Source organism: Polypterus senegalus, chromosome 15 (genome assembly GCF_016835505.1).
Source record: "Polypterus senegalus isolate Bchr_013 chromosome 15, ASM1683550v1, whole genome shotgun sequence".
NCBI lineage: Eukaryota > Metazoa > Chordata > Cladistia > Polypteriformes > Polypteridae > Polypterus > Polypterus senegalus.
The window spans coordinates 130,874,718-130,891,765 of NC_053168.1; the positions used below are offsets into that span (position 1 = coordinate 130,874,718).

Sequence of the window (17,048 nt, forward strand, 5' to 3'; positions counted from 1 at the left end):
ACGATGCACGAGTATTGGTATTCCTCTCGCCAACGTATCTCTGGTCCCTCAGACGGGCTGTTATTTAAGTCAAACATTTCAGGCCTCAACGTATTACACATGATTGGTTCGCTATCCCGGTGATGGATGGCTCTGCCCAAAAGCTTTGATCCTTGTACTTACCTGTGCAGTCTTGCTTTACATTTTTTTTTTAATATATAAACCAATAATTTGTTAAATGTCTATTTTAACCTAAGAATATGAGGTGAGACACAAAAATATCCAGACTGGGCTTGGGGCTTTCCTGGAAAACCGCCTGGAGGTCGGCCGGACGTGAACCATAGAACTATATCCCCTCCTACACGCCGCCCTCTCAAACCGCTGACCGGCGATGTATATCCTGTGAATAGCCCAGTCAGTATTTGCACAACAATCTCTACACGAGTTGCCGCGAATAAATCAATAAATCCAACAGCGAATCAACATCAAATTTCTCTTTTTCCATAAAGCGGTTTTTGACGGACAAAAACATTCCTGTCCTTTATCAGCCTCCCTAATCACCTGATTTAGCGCTCTGCGATTTTTTTTCTTGTTCCTAAAAATCAAAAAAGTGAACAGAAGGGAACACATTTTACTTCAATGGATGACGTGAAGACAAAAAACGGCAAGCCTGTTGAAGAGCCTCAAGCAAGAAGACTTCCAGCTCTGCTTCAATCAATGAAAGATACGTCTGTAGATCGGGAGGGTGAGTATATAGAAGGTGACAATGTGTAGAATGCTGTAAGTCAGCAATAAATATATATATATATTTTAACCAATCCAGCTATTTTTGTATCATAAATTACTTGGACAAAAGGATGAGAAACAGAAATTAACTGAAATATTGTTTCTTTACCGCCAGTTTGTGAAAAATCGATCGACCTTCTGCTTGAACAGACTTGACATTACCTCCACATTTCAGAGTATCTAAGCTTGCAAAATCTACTTATTTCTAATGGTTATGACGTTACAAATTGTTTATATGCACTCATTTTATTGAAAGTGTTTCAAGAACCCTCATAACTCAACTAAAAACATTTTTACTGTTTAAGCGAGGGCCTGCAAAGTTACCCATACAGCCAAATACACGTCGCCAACAGCATTAATTTAGGAAATTAGAAAGGCAGACAGAGACAGTAAACCATTCAACTTGTCACACACACACACGCGTGTAGGCGCTCTTCATAATCTGATCGTCCAGAGACGTCCACAATGTACAAAGCCAAAGGTGAAGTAAAATGTTAAAGCAGCAAAGCCTTCAGTAGACATTCACCTACCTGGCATTGCCATTTTAAACGTATCCTAAATGAATACAATGACAAACTCTGAACAGCTCCTTCTTTGCACAAATTTAATACAATATTTACAACTGGCGTGCTTGACGTTTTGTTGTAAATTGTCTTTGTTTTTATAATATTGCAGTTCTATGAAAAACCATTCACAAATATACATATAGTATTCATAAAGTATATTCACGAAAAAGTATCAGATGCGAGGCGGTAATTACAGTGCATACATTTCTAACATGTAAATCCGCAAAACTAAAACACAAAGCCATGAAATATTCTAAAACTTATTCAGTCGGAGAAAAGAACTGAGGAGTAAGTATTAAAAAAAAAAAAAAATAGCCCATTACTGGTATTTTTCATTTTTTAAAAAAGTCCGAACTAAACCAATACAAACTTAAGAAAACGCGTCTCTTCGTGTATATATAAATACACAAACATGATAAATTCTTTTACACGTTGAAACGTGTTTAGAAGTTTAAAAAATATATATATTAAAAAAGATTAATGGTTTTAACAGGATTGAGTTAAAAGATTTATATACATTTTGTTTTCTTGAAGAGATCATCAAGTCTTGGTGCTCTTCATTTTGTAAGCCATTCCTGAAAAAGAGAAAAAACAAAAAGTCACGAGGATCACTTTAAGAAAAAGAAACACATTTAAGACCAACTTGAACAAAACTCCATTATAACGATATTTTTTTATATTCTTTACTACACAATTATAATTAAGCATATACACAAATAAGTCAAATGTTTTGTGAAGTTCCATCTTATTTTCTGAAACCACTTTTCCTGGTGGGAGTCAGTGGTGTGCAATTTTGAAATATGACAATAAAGAAAACAGCAGCGATACGGATGCATAAGGAATTCAACGGGTCAGGGAAAGAAATATCTATGTTGCTCATTTCTTCATTTATTTGATTTTGTGACCCCACACAACAATGAAATATGCCCTGAAATGAAAACGATCTTTTCACCCATCAGAGTCAAGTGGGGTGAGCTCTAGCAAATACTTTGTTTTGAACAGTCGGAAGAATTAAAAATGAAATAAATCTCCGGCCATCAAGTGCTACGTTTATAAGCAGGCATCACATGGCAGATGAAGACTCCCGAGAGGACGATGAATTCAAGGAGCCGCTTTGTGCTGAAATTCTGGACAGTGGTTTCGTTTTTTTTTCTTTGCTTGCCTTGGCAGTCCACCGACTTACAGGCGTACACAAAGTTGCAATGGTAAGCATCTACTCGATGTACAATTCACAGAGTGATGTGTATTCAAGTTTTGACTTCTGCATTGATGCCATCTTTCAGACCTTACTTCTGACACCAAAACAATATTGAGGCAGGCCAGTAAGCCTGCATGGCCCCTGCTCCGCCGTATTCTATAAATCATTACAAGGTTGGGGACTCTCACCCTTGGAGTCTGCAATTCCAGATGCTCCCATTGATCAGCCCCAATTGAAACTGGCCACTTTTCACTATTAAAAAAAGGCTTGATTGGCCAATCACAAAAAACAATATTTTTCAGCCTCTGCTTTTGCTAAGCTTTACGGTACTCGTTGTAATGCTCTTTTAGTTGAGCCAGCTGCCAGCGTGTGTATTTTTTTATTTTTTTTAACTATTGCAGTAAACTTCGCGCAGTGTAAATAAAGAGCAGCGAGTGGAAGCTTGTTTTATCAGTGAACAAGAGGCGAGTGGTGTAGAAGCCTTTACGTTAAAGAAAACTGAAAAGCAGTCGGAGAAGTCATCCTGTGCAACTACACAGACGGCACGAAGTTTCGGCACTTTTATATTTTCGTTGGCGACTATGTAGAAAAGTGTTGTAATCGGTTTTTGAAATTCTTAATAGAGTTAAAAAAAAAAAAAAAAGTGTGGAAACTTTTTCAACTTTCCTCGTACTTTAAGTAATTCAGACCTCTCGTTTTGTCCTTTAAATGAAAATGGACACCACTCCAGTTTGGGCAGCGTGTTTGTTTAAAATGCAGCAGCTTACATTTTTAATTGGGGAAAAAGACAAATTTGAAATTTCTGTTTAGTAAATAGGCATTTGTTAAATGTTTGTACTGTGCTTATTATTTGTTACCCTGTGTCACACAGCATAATTTTGGGTAAAAAAAAAAAAACGTAATTAAAATGGTAAGCCATATTTTAGAATTACACCTCAAGAATTACGAATATCTTGCTGATACACTGAAGAAGAAAAAAAAAAAACCCTGTATAAATACAGGATATGTTGAAATAAAATAAAAGTGCAATTACTCATTTTAAATTATTTAAACCTATAGCGGCATGTACATTTACTGTTTAACTGCCAATGTCAATTAAATTGATTGTCAGAGAAATGGTGAAAACTTCTGTTTTTAATTAAGCCTTATTTCTGATTGGTAGATTACAGGGAAAAATACCTGAATATGGCAGCTTGTAATTATGAGAAACATTTTCTTTTATGCCATATGTATTATGGATAAATAATACATATGGCATAAATGGCATTATTATGGATAAATATTTTTGTACATTTATTTATTTAAAGCTATGTATTTTAAAGGAAATTTTATTTTAGTATTTTATGGCCACTAAACAATAAGCCTACAGAATTTCATTTTGTTCAAAAAAAATGAACAGTTAACGCGTGTGGTACATTTTAATATAGGACATAAAATTGGCATAAAGAGGGATTATAAAAATAAATAAATAAATAAATAAAAAGTATCAGTACCAGCTGTACAAGTAACATGACATCGATGATCGATATCAGCCTGCAACATAGCTACATAAATATATATGCTTTCGAAGAGTGGATTTTGGGAGGGTGGTCCCCCATTGGTGATTTGATCTTACGGTTCATGCAACATTGAGTTTGAATCACAGTAATAAATGATTGAGTGCTCGAAAACGTATTTATTTTCAGTACTGAAATACCGGTACTACACCTCTGTAAAATAAAAAAAAAATGTGTTTTTCAGTATCAGTGTACGACGCAACCCCTCTCTACAAGCCCACCCTCTCAACTTCGACAAGTGAAGATGACAGGCGTATTTCATGTTGCGTGCAAATATTGATTAATGAAGAAATAATTAAAACCATAAATAAGCAACACTTTCATGAGAATGATTTATGCTTGCAATTTCATTGTGGCTTTGTTTTTATTTTATCCCATTTCACAAAACATTTGTGTATTTATTCAATTTTGTCCAAACTAATCCCCCAAAGAAAAAGACTACGATAAATGTGCTTGTCTGCCATAATTTTAAACCTTTTATTTTTACAGAAAACAAGAATTGTCCACGTACCAATAGCATTTTGAGGGTCCCTAAAGTCTGAGGATCAAGCTGTGCAGGATCAAATGTATGCATTTCATTTGCAGAGATGTGAATACTCTGAAGACAAATAAAAAGATTTCATAAATACACTGTTACAAAAAACGACCAATAACAGGTTTAGGTTAAATTTACTGATTTAACTGGTCTTAAAATATTCAAATATATGTCTTTACTTATACCATGTACAAAAAATATTCTCAAATCCACTTCATTTAATTCAGGTTTACAGGGTCAAAGAAGGAAAAATAAATGATGCAGTTTCCCTAGTATTGCAGACCCTAAACCAGCATTTACCTCAGGCGTGAATAAAGCTGGGGTTTATCAATATCAAGCTTGCAATTTATTATGTTTAAAAAAACAAAAACAAAAAAAGACTAATCAACTGAATTTATTTTTGGATTTTATTTTATTAAAATCAGAAAACATTCCATACGTGCAAGTCAAGTTTAACAAAACTGGTTTGAAACAAATCGACCCCCACCCATGAGAAAGAGAAATTTTAGACGCAGTTTAAAGTTATCTTAAGTAAATCCTCCACAGTTAAGATGAACTGTGAGAGCTTGTAAAATTTATAGCTTAATATTAACTCGCACCACTAATTTTACTAACCAAAATAGAATAAAAACATTGCAAGAACATTAGAGATGGACATGATTTATTGTTACTTACCTCTCCATTTTTCATAGGAATATTGATGAATACTTCATTTTCTAAAACAGAGCTCTCGTTTATCGTCACGTTACCAGCCTTTTTCCTGCGTCCCTTAGTATTATTTACCGTTGAAGTCATGAACCTGGATAAGAAACAAAATTTTACTGGTAACATTGTTTTTCTAATCATTGCCACAGGAAAACAGCAGCAGAAATCAGTTCTATACGTTCGTTATGTGTCTGCCATTATCATCTACATTTAGTCCACCAGAGTCAGATGGTGCACCATGCAGGTCAGATACCAGTGGGCCTTGACATTTGATCCTAATTGGCTAAAAGTATCTATCACCTTTGCATGTGTAAATGGATGGACTAAATTTCATTCCTTTCCCTTTCTTTTTTTAAACCTGTAATTCATGTTCACAAACGACCACCACTTAACCCAGCAGCACCCCAGGTACAAGGAAAAACCAACTCTGGACAGGTGTGCAAGTCCAAATGCAGGGTTCAATAAAGATAAACAGCAGTCCTAAGAGCTGCACCGTGTTTTCTCAGTTTTCAGTTAAAATGCACTTTGGAGCAGTGAAGGATAGTAAATTTAATCTAATTTACTACATAAACTCAACTGCCATTTTTAATCCAGGAACAGTGTGATCATAGTACAAATGTGAATGGGGTGCCAGGCTATAGAAGATTTCCCAGTACACCCATACTAGACCAGTTTAGATTTGCCAGTTCGATTAACATACATATCTTAGTGATGTGAAAGGAAAACTGGAGCTTCTGATGAAAAACTTGCTAACACAACAACATGTGAACATCATACGGGCAGTTCCTCCGAGATTTGGATCATTGACGCTCAAGCTGTGAGGCAATAATACATTTTATATTTTTAAATTCATACGGCTCCCAAGTACAGGTATAAATAAACCAACTATAAAATGGCCTAAGACAATGGGCATCAGTTAATCTGTTGCAGCAGAAGTACTATGTAACCAAGTACTTGTCTGTGCACAAAAAAGGGCTAAGCATGTTGTAGAGCAGTTAAAGGCAACCTTTTTCGAGTTGCGGCGCACTAAGTCCAAAAATTTTCTTTCACGGCGCACCTGAGGGAATGCCCATAAATAAAGTCGTGACGACACAATAAAAATAGTTAATTTTACAAGTTTGAAAGACATTAATAAAGGAATCAAAGAACAAATCTTAAATTTAATTAATGTGAATGTTGAGATTGTTTTTCAGCACATATGAGATTGATGCAAGGATCAATTTTCGAAAGACAGACACGCATTTCCTTGGCAATCATTTGAAGACTCTCGCGTTTCTTAGACTTTCCGTAAGTGCTCCGTTATCCGTTTTTCCAACATAAAATATATATTTTTAAACATTATCTTTTTAAAATCAACCAAAAGTTTTCGCGGCGCCCCTAGAAAATTCCACGGCGCACCGATTGCCCGACAACGTAGAGGTTTAGGCTTTGGAATTAAAACCCTGAGTTTGTAGGCTCAAATAATGTTACTGATGCTGCGTGAGCATGACCAATGCACATTCATCTGCTGGTGCGCAACTTGGAAAAAACAAAAACAGAGGAAAAAAAAAAAATGTAACCAATTGTATCTCAAATGTAAGCTGCCCTGGAAAAAAATAATGAATAGGTAATAATATGATATCGTCAGGGCTGCTTACTCTGAAACATGTTATACACAATTTATCCATGAGTAAAACGTTCCTACATTCCATCAAGTCCTACTTTTTTCAGCTTTTCCTAGTGGCTGGGCTTTTATTGATGGGCATTGTAAAACAATTTTACAAGAAAAGTGTATTCTTCCAAACTGAAATGATTAATCATGTGAAATTTAAATATACACTCGCCTAAAGGACTATTAGGAACACCTGTTCAATTTCTCATCAATGCAATTATCTAATCAACCGATCACATGGCAGTTGCTTCAATGCATTCAGGGGTGTGGTCCTGGTCAAGACAATCTCCTGAACTCCAAACTGAATGTCAGAATGGGAAAGAAAGGTGATTTAAGAAATTTTGAGCGTGGCATGGTTGTTGGTGCCAGACGGGCCGGTCTGAGTATTTCACAATCTGCTCAGTTACTGGGATTTGCACGCACAACCATTTCTAGGGTTTACAAAGAATGGTGTGAAAAGGGGAAAAGATCCAGTATGCGGCAGTCCTGTGGGCGAAAATGCCTTGTTGATGCTAGAGGTCAGAGGAGAATGGGCCGACTGATTCAAGCCGACAGAAGAGCAACTTTGACTGAAATAACCACTCGTTACAACCGAGGTATGCAGCAAAGCATTTGTGAAGCCACAACACACACAACCTTGAAGCAGATGGGCTACAACAGCAGAAGACCCCACCGGGTACCACTCATCTCCACTACAAATAGGAAAAAGAGGCTACAATTTGCACGAGCTCACCAAAATTGGACAGTTGAAGACTGGAAAAATGTTGCCTGGTCTGAGGAGTCTCGATTTCTGTTGAGACATTCAAATTGTAGAGTCAGAATTTGGCGTAAACAGAATGAGAACATGGATCCATCATGCCTCGTTACCACTGTACAGGCTGGTGGTGGTGGTGTAATGGTGTGGGGGATGTTTTCTTGGCACACTTTAGGCCCCTTAGTGCCAATTGGGCATCGTTTAAATGCCACGGGCTACCTGAGCATTGTTTCTGACCATGTCCATCCCTTCATGACCACCATGTACCCATCCTCTGATGGCTACTTCCAGCAGGATAATGCACCATGTCACAAAGCTCGAATCATTTCAAATTGGTTTCTTGAACATGGCAATGAGTTCACAGTACTAAAATGGCCCCCACAGTCACCAGATCTCAACCCAATAGAGCATCTTTGGGATGTGGTGGAACGGGAGCTTCGTGCCCTGGATGTGCATCCCACAAATCTCCATCAACTGCAAGATGCTATCCTATCAATATGGGCCAACATTTCTAAAGAATGCTTTCAGCACCTTGTTGAATCAATGCCACGTAGAATTAAGGCAATTCTGAAGGCGAAAGGGGGTCAAACACCGTATTAGTATGGTGTTCCTAATAATCCTTTAGGTGAGTGTATATTATCATTCTGAGATGTTTTTGATTTTCATTTGTTTACACAATTCACTCAAGTGGAGTATTTGTTTTTCATCAGTTGCATGTGGTCCCCCACTTTAAGGTCTACAGATGTGATGGTATATACAAAGTAGAGTTTGAAGTAAACATAAATAAATACGCTTCTCCTGTGCCCTAAAAATATCATTTTTTGCATCAGACTCCTGTTTAATGCCAAGACCGTCTTAATAATGATGCTCCTTTTATTACAACGCTTTAAAACTTCAACTTTAAAAAGAGACTCGTCACTCAACCTGCCTTGTCCCACAATTAGTCTCCATAGTACGTGGCTGCTCCTTTGACACAGAATGCCTAAAGCAAGGAAGTTTAATTAAAATAACTCAGGCTACCTTTATTAAAATATTGCTGCATCTGTAAAGTAGACCTTGACTTGATATTGTGATGATCCTATTTTTCTGGGTGAGCCCAAAACTGCTGACTGGCTCTTTAATCTGAATGTTGCAATATAAATGGCACCCAACTACTGCCCGCCTCATCTTTGCTCACTATTCTTACTAACAGACCCATTATTCCTCCTGATCTTAAAAAGCTCTGGCTGTGCCCGTTTGGCAGCAAGGCACGTCACAATACGTTTGCACTATAGGACTCCAGCTCAGTTTTGGTGCCTGTGCAACAGTGTTATAAGCAGTTCATGATATGCAAATGTACAAATAAAAAAATACTGTAGCAAAGTATAGTCCCAGTGCATTCAACCCTTTAAGACTTCAGCTCCCTTTTCATGGCTGCTGTTATGGCTTGCTGTCCTGAAGAGGATTTTCACACCCAGCCATTTGTACTAAACTGAACAAAATATGGCGGTGCAGATGCTTGCTGACTTTGATGTCTCTTGTACAAGTTTTTAAGCTGCAGTTGCCCTAGTACTGCAAGATATCACCTCCTTTCCCCCCCAGTGTTTGTTCTTGCTGTAGACTCCAGTGAGGATGTTACCATAATAATAATTAAAAAAAAAAAATTACAAACACACATTAATGAGTCTGCATGTTAAATGTAAGCAGATGTACTTAAATGTAAGAGTGTATATATGGGAATATTTACTTATTTTTAATTTAAATATTCTAACCTTATTTTTGTGCTAATCTGACAGACTTATGCTGTAGCAAAACATTTTACCACAATATTGCAAACCCTTAATCTGTGATGGTCATCCTTGCTAGTGCTGTCAGTTATGACATCCCTACCTTCGCTCAAGTTGTGTTGTACCAAAAGTTGTCAGTCCCATTATAGAATCATCCTGTGTAGCTCTAGCAGGTGTAGTTAGAGGTTTTCTGTTAGACCTGATGAAAAAATATATATATATATATATATTGCATTAAAATGGTTTGAAAAGTTCTCTTAATAAAAAAGCCAACATATGAGCAAAATATCAACCTACAAGCAAGTTTATAATACATACTTTCTAATGCCAGAACTCTGTTTCACGGATAGGTCTTTTTTCTTAGACGTTGGAGGCTTCTTGGTGCTTGGTTTCACCTAAAATACAAATTTGTTTAGTTTAATGAGACAATGGTGGATACTACATGACAAGAAAAATTAAAATATGACATGACACTGTACCATAGTATTAACACTAAAAAAGAAACACACACACACACAACATATTTACACTTTGAGGGCTGAATATTTTTTCCAAAAAACACAGTTTTCTGAAAAGCACACAATGCATTAGTTTCAAACATAAATCAAGACTGCTGTTGGCGCGTTCGGCATCCTTGGCTAAACGAGGGTTGCTCAATGGCCAGCAGGAATGCACGGCGGACCAGCTACCTCTAAATTCACACAGCAGGCGAGCCACGGTGGCAGTCACAGTGTGACGCAATATGGTTTGTACCTCTTGTCATCATAAGTGGTGGTCCTCCTAGGCGGACGCTGCTGTAGGCATATCAGCTACACGAACATGTTCAGCACCATGATCAGCTGGGGACTGTTAGGCTGATGCTGGTACCTCACTTTCGTTTTCGATATCTCCAGATAATTTGCATCAAACTCAGAGTCAGAAAAGTCAGAGTCCGATTGATCGATAATACGTAAAATGTCCATGGACTATTTTGCTGTGCACATTTGCTTTAGTCTCACCCCATGTCGATGTCATTTTAGAGGCGGTTTGCTCTTCACTACTCATGCACATGCAGGGAATCGAGGTCAAATAAACAAAGCTAACTGTCAACCAAAGAGAGTCAAACTAAAACGTAAGGGCGAGTTTTGTCACAGTTTATAGCCCATTACCATCCTCTACCCCTGAATTTCAACCAAAGCCAACATCAGCCCTGAAAGAGTTAAGGAGCCAATCCACTCAACAATAGCTTCAGTTCAATGGGATCAGACTTTAAAAAACATCATAGTACTTCAGTTGGGGTTAAACTATAATTGGTCATTTTGAACCTATGATATTAATTGTTGGGCAACGATTCACATTAAAACAAAGAAGAAATCTGTCAAAAGTGTTTTCAAACATTACACAAAAAACAATGTAGTATTTCTGTCTGGAGTAAAAAGGTTTTAATTGCTTAGATTTTCAGGTAAACTCTAAGCATGTAAAGATTTTGGCATTAAAATCTAAAAACCTATTCTTAACCCACACTACTACAGCTACTTTAAAACAAGCACAAAGTCATGGGCACTTAATATAAAGCCACAAATGTCAGTTGTGGTAACTTATGAAAATAAGTCATATCTTACCTTTTTTAAAATTGAATTCGGTGGCACATTTTCTTCTTCAGAAACCATTTCACTGTGTTTTTTACAGGCGGCTAAGCAAAAAACAAGTTACGTGAACACTAATTAGAAGGTATAAAAAACAGAAAGGAGGCTAATAAATAAATCTGAGATCAGATAAGAGTGTTGCGATATGAATTTGTCACAAGAAATGGCGAAATATGTTTAGTTAGGCAAGTCGTTGTTCTGCTAACCTTTAAGTGCTGATTTTTGTTGGATCTTGAGTTCAGCAATAAAGTCTATATCTTCACCAATATTGGCTTCTGCCTGCAATACACATTAAAATTTGGTTAGTTACAACGTAAACCACATTTGTATGTGATGTGCCCCATGTGTGTATTTACATTCTATCGACTCACTTGGAGACAGAGGTATGCAGGAATATTTTACAAAACACACTGTGCTATTTGTAAAAAGCAGAGACCACACTTAGCTTGCATATTAATGGAACATTTCTAATCCAGGCAACTCAAGTAAACATAAAATGTCTTTAAAGCGAGCAATAACACGTACCTTTGCTACTGCTTCAAAAGCTTTAGATTGTCCTCCAGCAGCTGAGTTGATGAAGGGGAAAGGGGGAAAAAATAAAATGTATTAAATCCTCATTGATAACATTAATGATTTTTTGAAACAGAATAATGAAACTGGCCGTTTAAACAGCCAGTCCTAGATGATTATTTGAATCATGAATAGAAGCACTGTAGAACCTCACGGTCACGAACGTTTCCGAACACGTACAAATTGGGTTACGATCAAAAGGTTCGCCAAAATTTTGCATCTGTTCACAATCACACCCTCTGGTGGCGAACAAAAATACTGGTGGCCAGTTTCCCTTCCGGTTCATACGCACCAATGATTTCCCATTCTCTTTTTCCCCCCATTTTCTTTTGTTTGCGTATCAAAGCAGCTGATGTTGCAAAAGGAGTTACAATGATAACCAAGCAGAGGCCTCAAATGCTGGAAGAGGTGGAAAAACTGTTGCTAGTGTGGTTGAACGAGAAGTAACTTGCAGGGGATAGCGTAAGTGAGGCGATCACATGCGAGAAAGCCAGAAAGATTCATGGCAATCTGCTGAAAAAAAAAATCCTTCTTCGAGTGGCGGAGGTGAGGAATTTAAAGCCAGCAGAGGATGATTTGAAAGGTTTTGCAAGAGAAGTGCCATTTAATTTTTTTCCCTGTGCTTAAAACTTATTTTTTTTTTAAAAAAAGTGTTTACAGCGAGCAGTTTGTAAGGGTCTAGCGTGAACTCTTATAATGTTAGTTTTCTCTGTTGTTCAAGGTTTTCTCAGTGTTATTCAATGTTTTGACATCTAGTTTACTATTACACTGTGTATTCTATGGTATAAAGAACTATTTTGTGCTCAAAAAACTTTAAAGTACATACAGTTCGTACGGTCTGGAACAGATTAATTGTATTTACATACAATCTTATGGGGAAATTACGTTCGGGTCGCGACCAAATCGGGTTGCCTCCAGAGTTTTGGCACGGATTAAAATTGTGACCAGAGGTACCACTGTACAAGCAAATGCTGAAATGCCCTTAGCCTTGACAAGCAGCTTTCACATGTTAACATTATACTAATAAAACAAAATGATTAAAACACTGCAAAATGCACAAATGGAAAATTGCTTGTAAATGACCAGATACAAATGCTGTTGTCCTTAGGACAGAATGATCATACATGATATTCTTTACAAAGTCTAACCTCTCAGCCGCAGCCTCCAAGCGCACTTGTGTCACATAAAAATGCCGACTTTTACGGATTATCAAGGACAAGCAGATTTCCAAACAGGAATGATAACATACCAAAATAATCAATCCACTTCATTTGTCGTACACTTAGTGGAAGCTTAATGATGGCAAGGTTGTATGTGTTTTCAACTTCTTTGTGAAGATTGTCCCTTTTGACCTTTAAGGCTTCCAATATGCTTTCAACTGTGGAAAGAAAATTTTAAGGAATCAGCAAATACTGTATTCATCACGTCATGCATTTACAAAAGTTAGCAAACAAGTTACAACTTTACTAAACACATAAAGATGTAGGCAGGCAGTGTGGTGCAGTGTTAAGGCTTTGGACTTCAAACCCTGAGGTTGTGGATTCAAATCCCACCACTGACACCATTTGACCCTGAGTAAGTCACTCGACCTGCCTGGGCTCCAATTGGAAAGCCAAAAGAAACGTAGCCTTGCATAAAGGTGTCAGCCAAATAAGTAAAGGTAAGCTATGCAGTATTGTAACATCCTGCACATTTATAAGATTTTAACATTGATGTTTGGGAGTAGTCACCTGGCAATGATACCAGAGCAGTGTAAAAACCCATTAATTCACATACATACCTTCACTGTCGTAGTCTTTTAAGAAAGCTGCCATTTTTCTTTCTTTTTCAGCATTCTTTCTTCCTCTGGTAGATTTACCCATTTTTAATGCCTATTTAAAAAAAAAACCTATTAAAAATGTAACTTTTTAAAAGACCAGGCCCCCCGATGTTGGCTGTCAAAAGAACCGCAGTTTGAATTATTCAAACCACAAGGCAAAAAAAAAGTACACTCCATCCATCCACTCAAATGTAAAAATACACATTAACAAGCATTATTGTCTTTCTAAGCGACTTATGGCAATGGAGTTCCTGTAGAGTGGGGGGCATGTATGAAGTCTAAACGATGTGATAAATTGAATCTAAATACAAATCACAATGCCAGATACCTCAATGTAAGTGACAAATGCAATGCAATAACATTTTGCAGCAGCTGTTTATAAGATGGGCGGCACGGTGGCGCAGTGGTAGCGCTGCTGCCTCGCAGTTAGGAGACCCGGGTTCGCTTCCCGGGTCCTCCCTGCGTGGAGTTTGCATGTTCTCCCGTGTCTGCGTGGGTTTCCTCCGGGCGCTCCGGTTTCCTCCCACAATCCAAAAACATGCAGGTTAGGTGGATTGGCGATTCTAAAATGGCCCTAGTGTGTGCTTGGTGTGTGGGTGTGTTTGTGTGTGTTGGCACCCTGTCCTGGACTGGTTCCTGCCTTGTGCCCTGTGTTGGCTGGGATTGGCTCCAGCGGACCCCTGTGACCCTGTATTCGGATTTAGCGGGTTTGAAAATGGATGGATGGATGTTTATAAGATTTTAACAAATGATACATAAGGATTTTGCAACCTTGGTCTTATGGTATTTAATTTCTTTAGTTTCTGGTTTGGCTTCAAAAATCAAAGTCTTTGGTAGACTATTTCATCAAGTTTTTTTTTTTTCTTTTCTTTAATTTCCCCAGGTAATGTCAATGTATGATTCTTCCTCCGAGAATAAAACCAGTTTAATCTCAAACAGAGGAGACTGCGTGGGGACCTAATCCAGAACTTCAAAACCCTCAGAGGCATTAATAAAGAAGATTCGGTACAATTCTTATCGTTTAAGAGTGAATCATATATGTGAGGACACCCATGAACATTAAGGGGAAGATCATATAGGACTGAAGCCAGGAAGCCCCTCTTTACTCAAAAATGTGTTGGGATCTAAAACAAATTATCAAGACATCAGCTAATAACTGAGACAACATAGGTAAAAGTAAATAAATAAATAAAAATCCAGGAGACAGACTAATATTAGCAGATCTAACATTTGGCAGCACAGAGTTCAGAGTCTGGACGGCCAAGGTGTAGAAGCTGTTGCAGAACTGGTTTAAACACTAATTGTACCTTCTGCTGGATGGAAGAAGGCTGAATAGGAAACTGAAAAGGGTGGATGCGGTCTTTCATGATACAACGCTCAATAAACATGAAGGTAGAATGGTCCCGATGATCTTTTCTACTTTGTGCACCATTACTCTATAGTACTCACACCAGTCCTCATGAAGTACTTCGAAATTCTAGTCTTGGGAAAGCCAGAGTTCTCCCATCACATAACCCTTTCCAGTTTGCCTATCGCCCAAATTCTTCCAGCAAGGATGCCATACCTTCTACTTTCAATCTAATTCTGTCCCATTAGGACAAAACAAATACGCTTATGCTAGAATGCTGTCCATAGACTTCAGTTCAGCATTCAACACCATCTTCCCTCAGAAGGTCATAGGGATGCTGAGACTGTTGGGCTAAAACACTACCCTTTGCAACTGGATCTTAAGCTTTCTGACAGAGAGACCCCAAACACTTTGCAACTCTGCATTGATAACACCATCTCCATGCATCATTATGCTGAGCACTGGCGCACACCCCCCTTACTTGAGATCTGAAACTGATTTTACAGACAGAAAATTCTGAATGCAAATAATCTATTAGGAACTTTACCTGCAATTTTCCTTGCATCCTAACTCTCCTTTAACAATGCTATATTAATTTATTTTCAATTAATGTTATTGTATTTTTAACTGACTATTTTACAGATTTAAACATAAATTGATACCTGCCTTAAATAAGTTGTTTGATCTTGTGATATTATAAAATGGGAACACCTTTTCAATTTTTTTACCTAAGGATTTCTGTAGGATTGTAATATTTAGCAGTGAGACTTGCATGCAGGATATACAATCGGAGTGGTCTTTACTTTCCTTAGTAATAACAGTAATTGACACTTTGCATAGTGTTTTTAGTAAAATGCCACCTTCTCTCACTTTCTTAACCACAGCTAATTTAGAGGCAGCTTTCAATAAAACTCTGCTCAATTGCTATCGGGACTTGCAACACAACTGTTCTGTAGGGAATTTATAATATCTTGGGTTTTGAAGAGGCTAACCGATTTGTCCATCTCTCCATGCAGTGCATCAAGCTTTAACATTTTTAATTTAATGAAGAAATCATTGACACGAGGTTCAGCTTCATTACACAATTAATTGATAAACAATATTGGTCTACTGCAAATTAACTGCATAATAAATAATATCTTCATACAGTACTAAATAATACTATTCATAACACGAAATCCCTGCATAGGACTAATGCCACCGATAAAGTGAAGGTAGCCACGCGCGATTCACAATGTAACTAAACGTCCAGCTATATGAACCGAGACTGGCTTGTTGTGTTCGTATGTTTCCAATCTGAGAAGATTTTTTTTATCATTCTCAACCTTTACTTCGAATAATTTAACAGCAACGGTCATATTTGGCCCACAAAGAAGTACTCATCTATTCATGTTTCTCCTAAGACTTCATCCCAGCAACGAGGATATCGCAAACCATATAATACAAATATTAAAAAGAGAGAAAATTAATAAATGACTACATTTATATTTTAAATGTTTCTGGATGGTACTAAAATCAACAATGTTCTCTGTAGTTAAAAAAAAATAGTAACATTCTGCAACTGTGTACCTTTATATGGAAACGTAAAAAATACGACAATCCCGGGTTCAAATAACACCACTTATAGCGTACCACGCGTAAAACATTACTAAGACAAATTAACCAAACTCTCCTATTTAATTAAACAATGCATTCCAGTAAACAAAGAAAAAAAGAAACATACCGGGAGGTATAAACTGGCGGGTTACTTCAAATTTTCTGTAAGCGAATGACGACCAATTGCTTTTGTCCTTGCCTTAAACGTGTTGAATTCTTTTTTTGATTTTAACCAATCACGCAACCTCCTTGCCAAACAGTAAACTATCTCAACCAATGAACGTACGAGATTTCGCTCTCTGACCCTCCCAATTCACGTCGCTCAACACAACTGACGAATAGATATTTTAAACTGCTTTCAGGTGGGCGTTAACCTCATGTTCATCCGGGCGATAATTTTGACGCAATTGTCCGCATGACAAATACAATGGACTCGCCCACTTCCGCTCGGCCTTTAAAGTCAAGAAAATAAAAGTCCCAGACCTTTTTATTTCTCTCCTAAATTTAAGATTAAGACAGGTGCTCGAATTATTCAAAAAGGCGATTTCATTTTTGATTTTAATTTTTAAGCGAGAATAAATATTTTAACTATTA

General features: G+C 37.4%; 1 protein-coding gene across 2 annotated transcripts; it reads right to left on the reverse strand.

Annotated features, from left to right (window-relative positions):
• Positions 1–1,352: 1,352 nt before the first annotated feature.
• cdca8 (cell division cycle associated 8) lies at positions 1,353–16,681 on the reverse strand. Of its 2 annotated transcripts, none has more exons than XM_039737432.1 (11): positions 16,582–16,681; positions 13,472–13,562; positions 12,941–13,069; positions 11,647–11,687; positions 11,328–11,400; positions 11,098–11,168; positions 9,815–9,891; positions 9,600–9,695; positions 5,296–5,419; positions 4,597–4,683; positions 1,353–1,906 (listed from the first exon to the last, which is right to left on the reverse strand). In XM_039737432.1, the coding sequence occupies exons 2-11, from the start codon at positions 13,551–13,553 to the stop codon at positions 1,889–1,891; spliced, it is 798 nt and encodes a 265-aa protein (XP_039593366.1). In that variant the 5' UTR covers positions 13,554–13,562; positions 16,582–16,681; the 3' UTR covers positions 1,353–1,888. The 2 variants fall into 2 exon arrangements, with proteins under 2 accessions (XP_039593366.1, XP_039593367.1); XM_039737433.1 differs by lacking the exon at positions 16,582–16,681 and adding an exon at positions 16,428–16,530.
• Between the last annotated feature and the right edge of the window lie 367 nt (positions 16,682–17,048).

Excerpts from the sequence above, each read along its gene's own strand:
- cdca8 (XM_039737432.1), bottom strand. The coding sequence starts at position 13,553 with ATGGGTAAATCTACCAGAGGAAGAAAGAATGCTGAAAAAGAAAGAAAA. Across the intron at positions 11,401-11,646 it reads CTTTTGAAGCAGTAGCAAAG|GCAGAAGCCAATATTGGTGA; the intron begins GTACGTGTTATT and ends TGTGTATTGCAG. Across the intron at positions 5,420-9,599 it reads ACAACACAACTTGAGCGAAG|GTTCATGACTTCAACGGTAA; the intron begins GTAGGGATGTCA and ends TTTCTTATCCAG.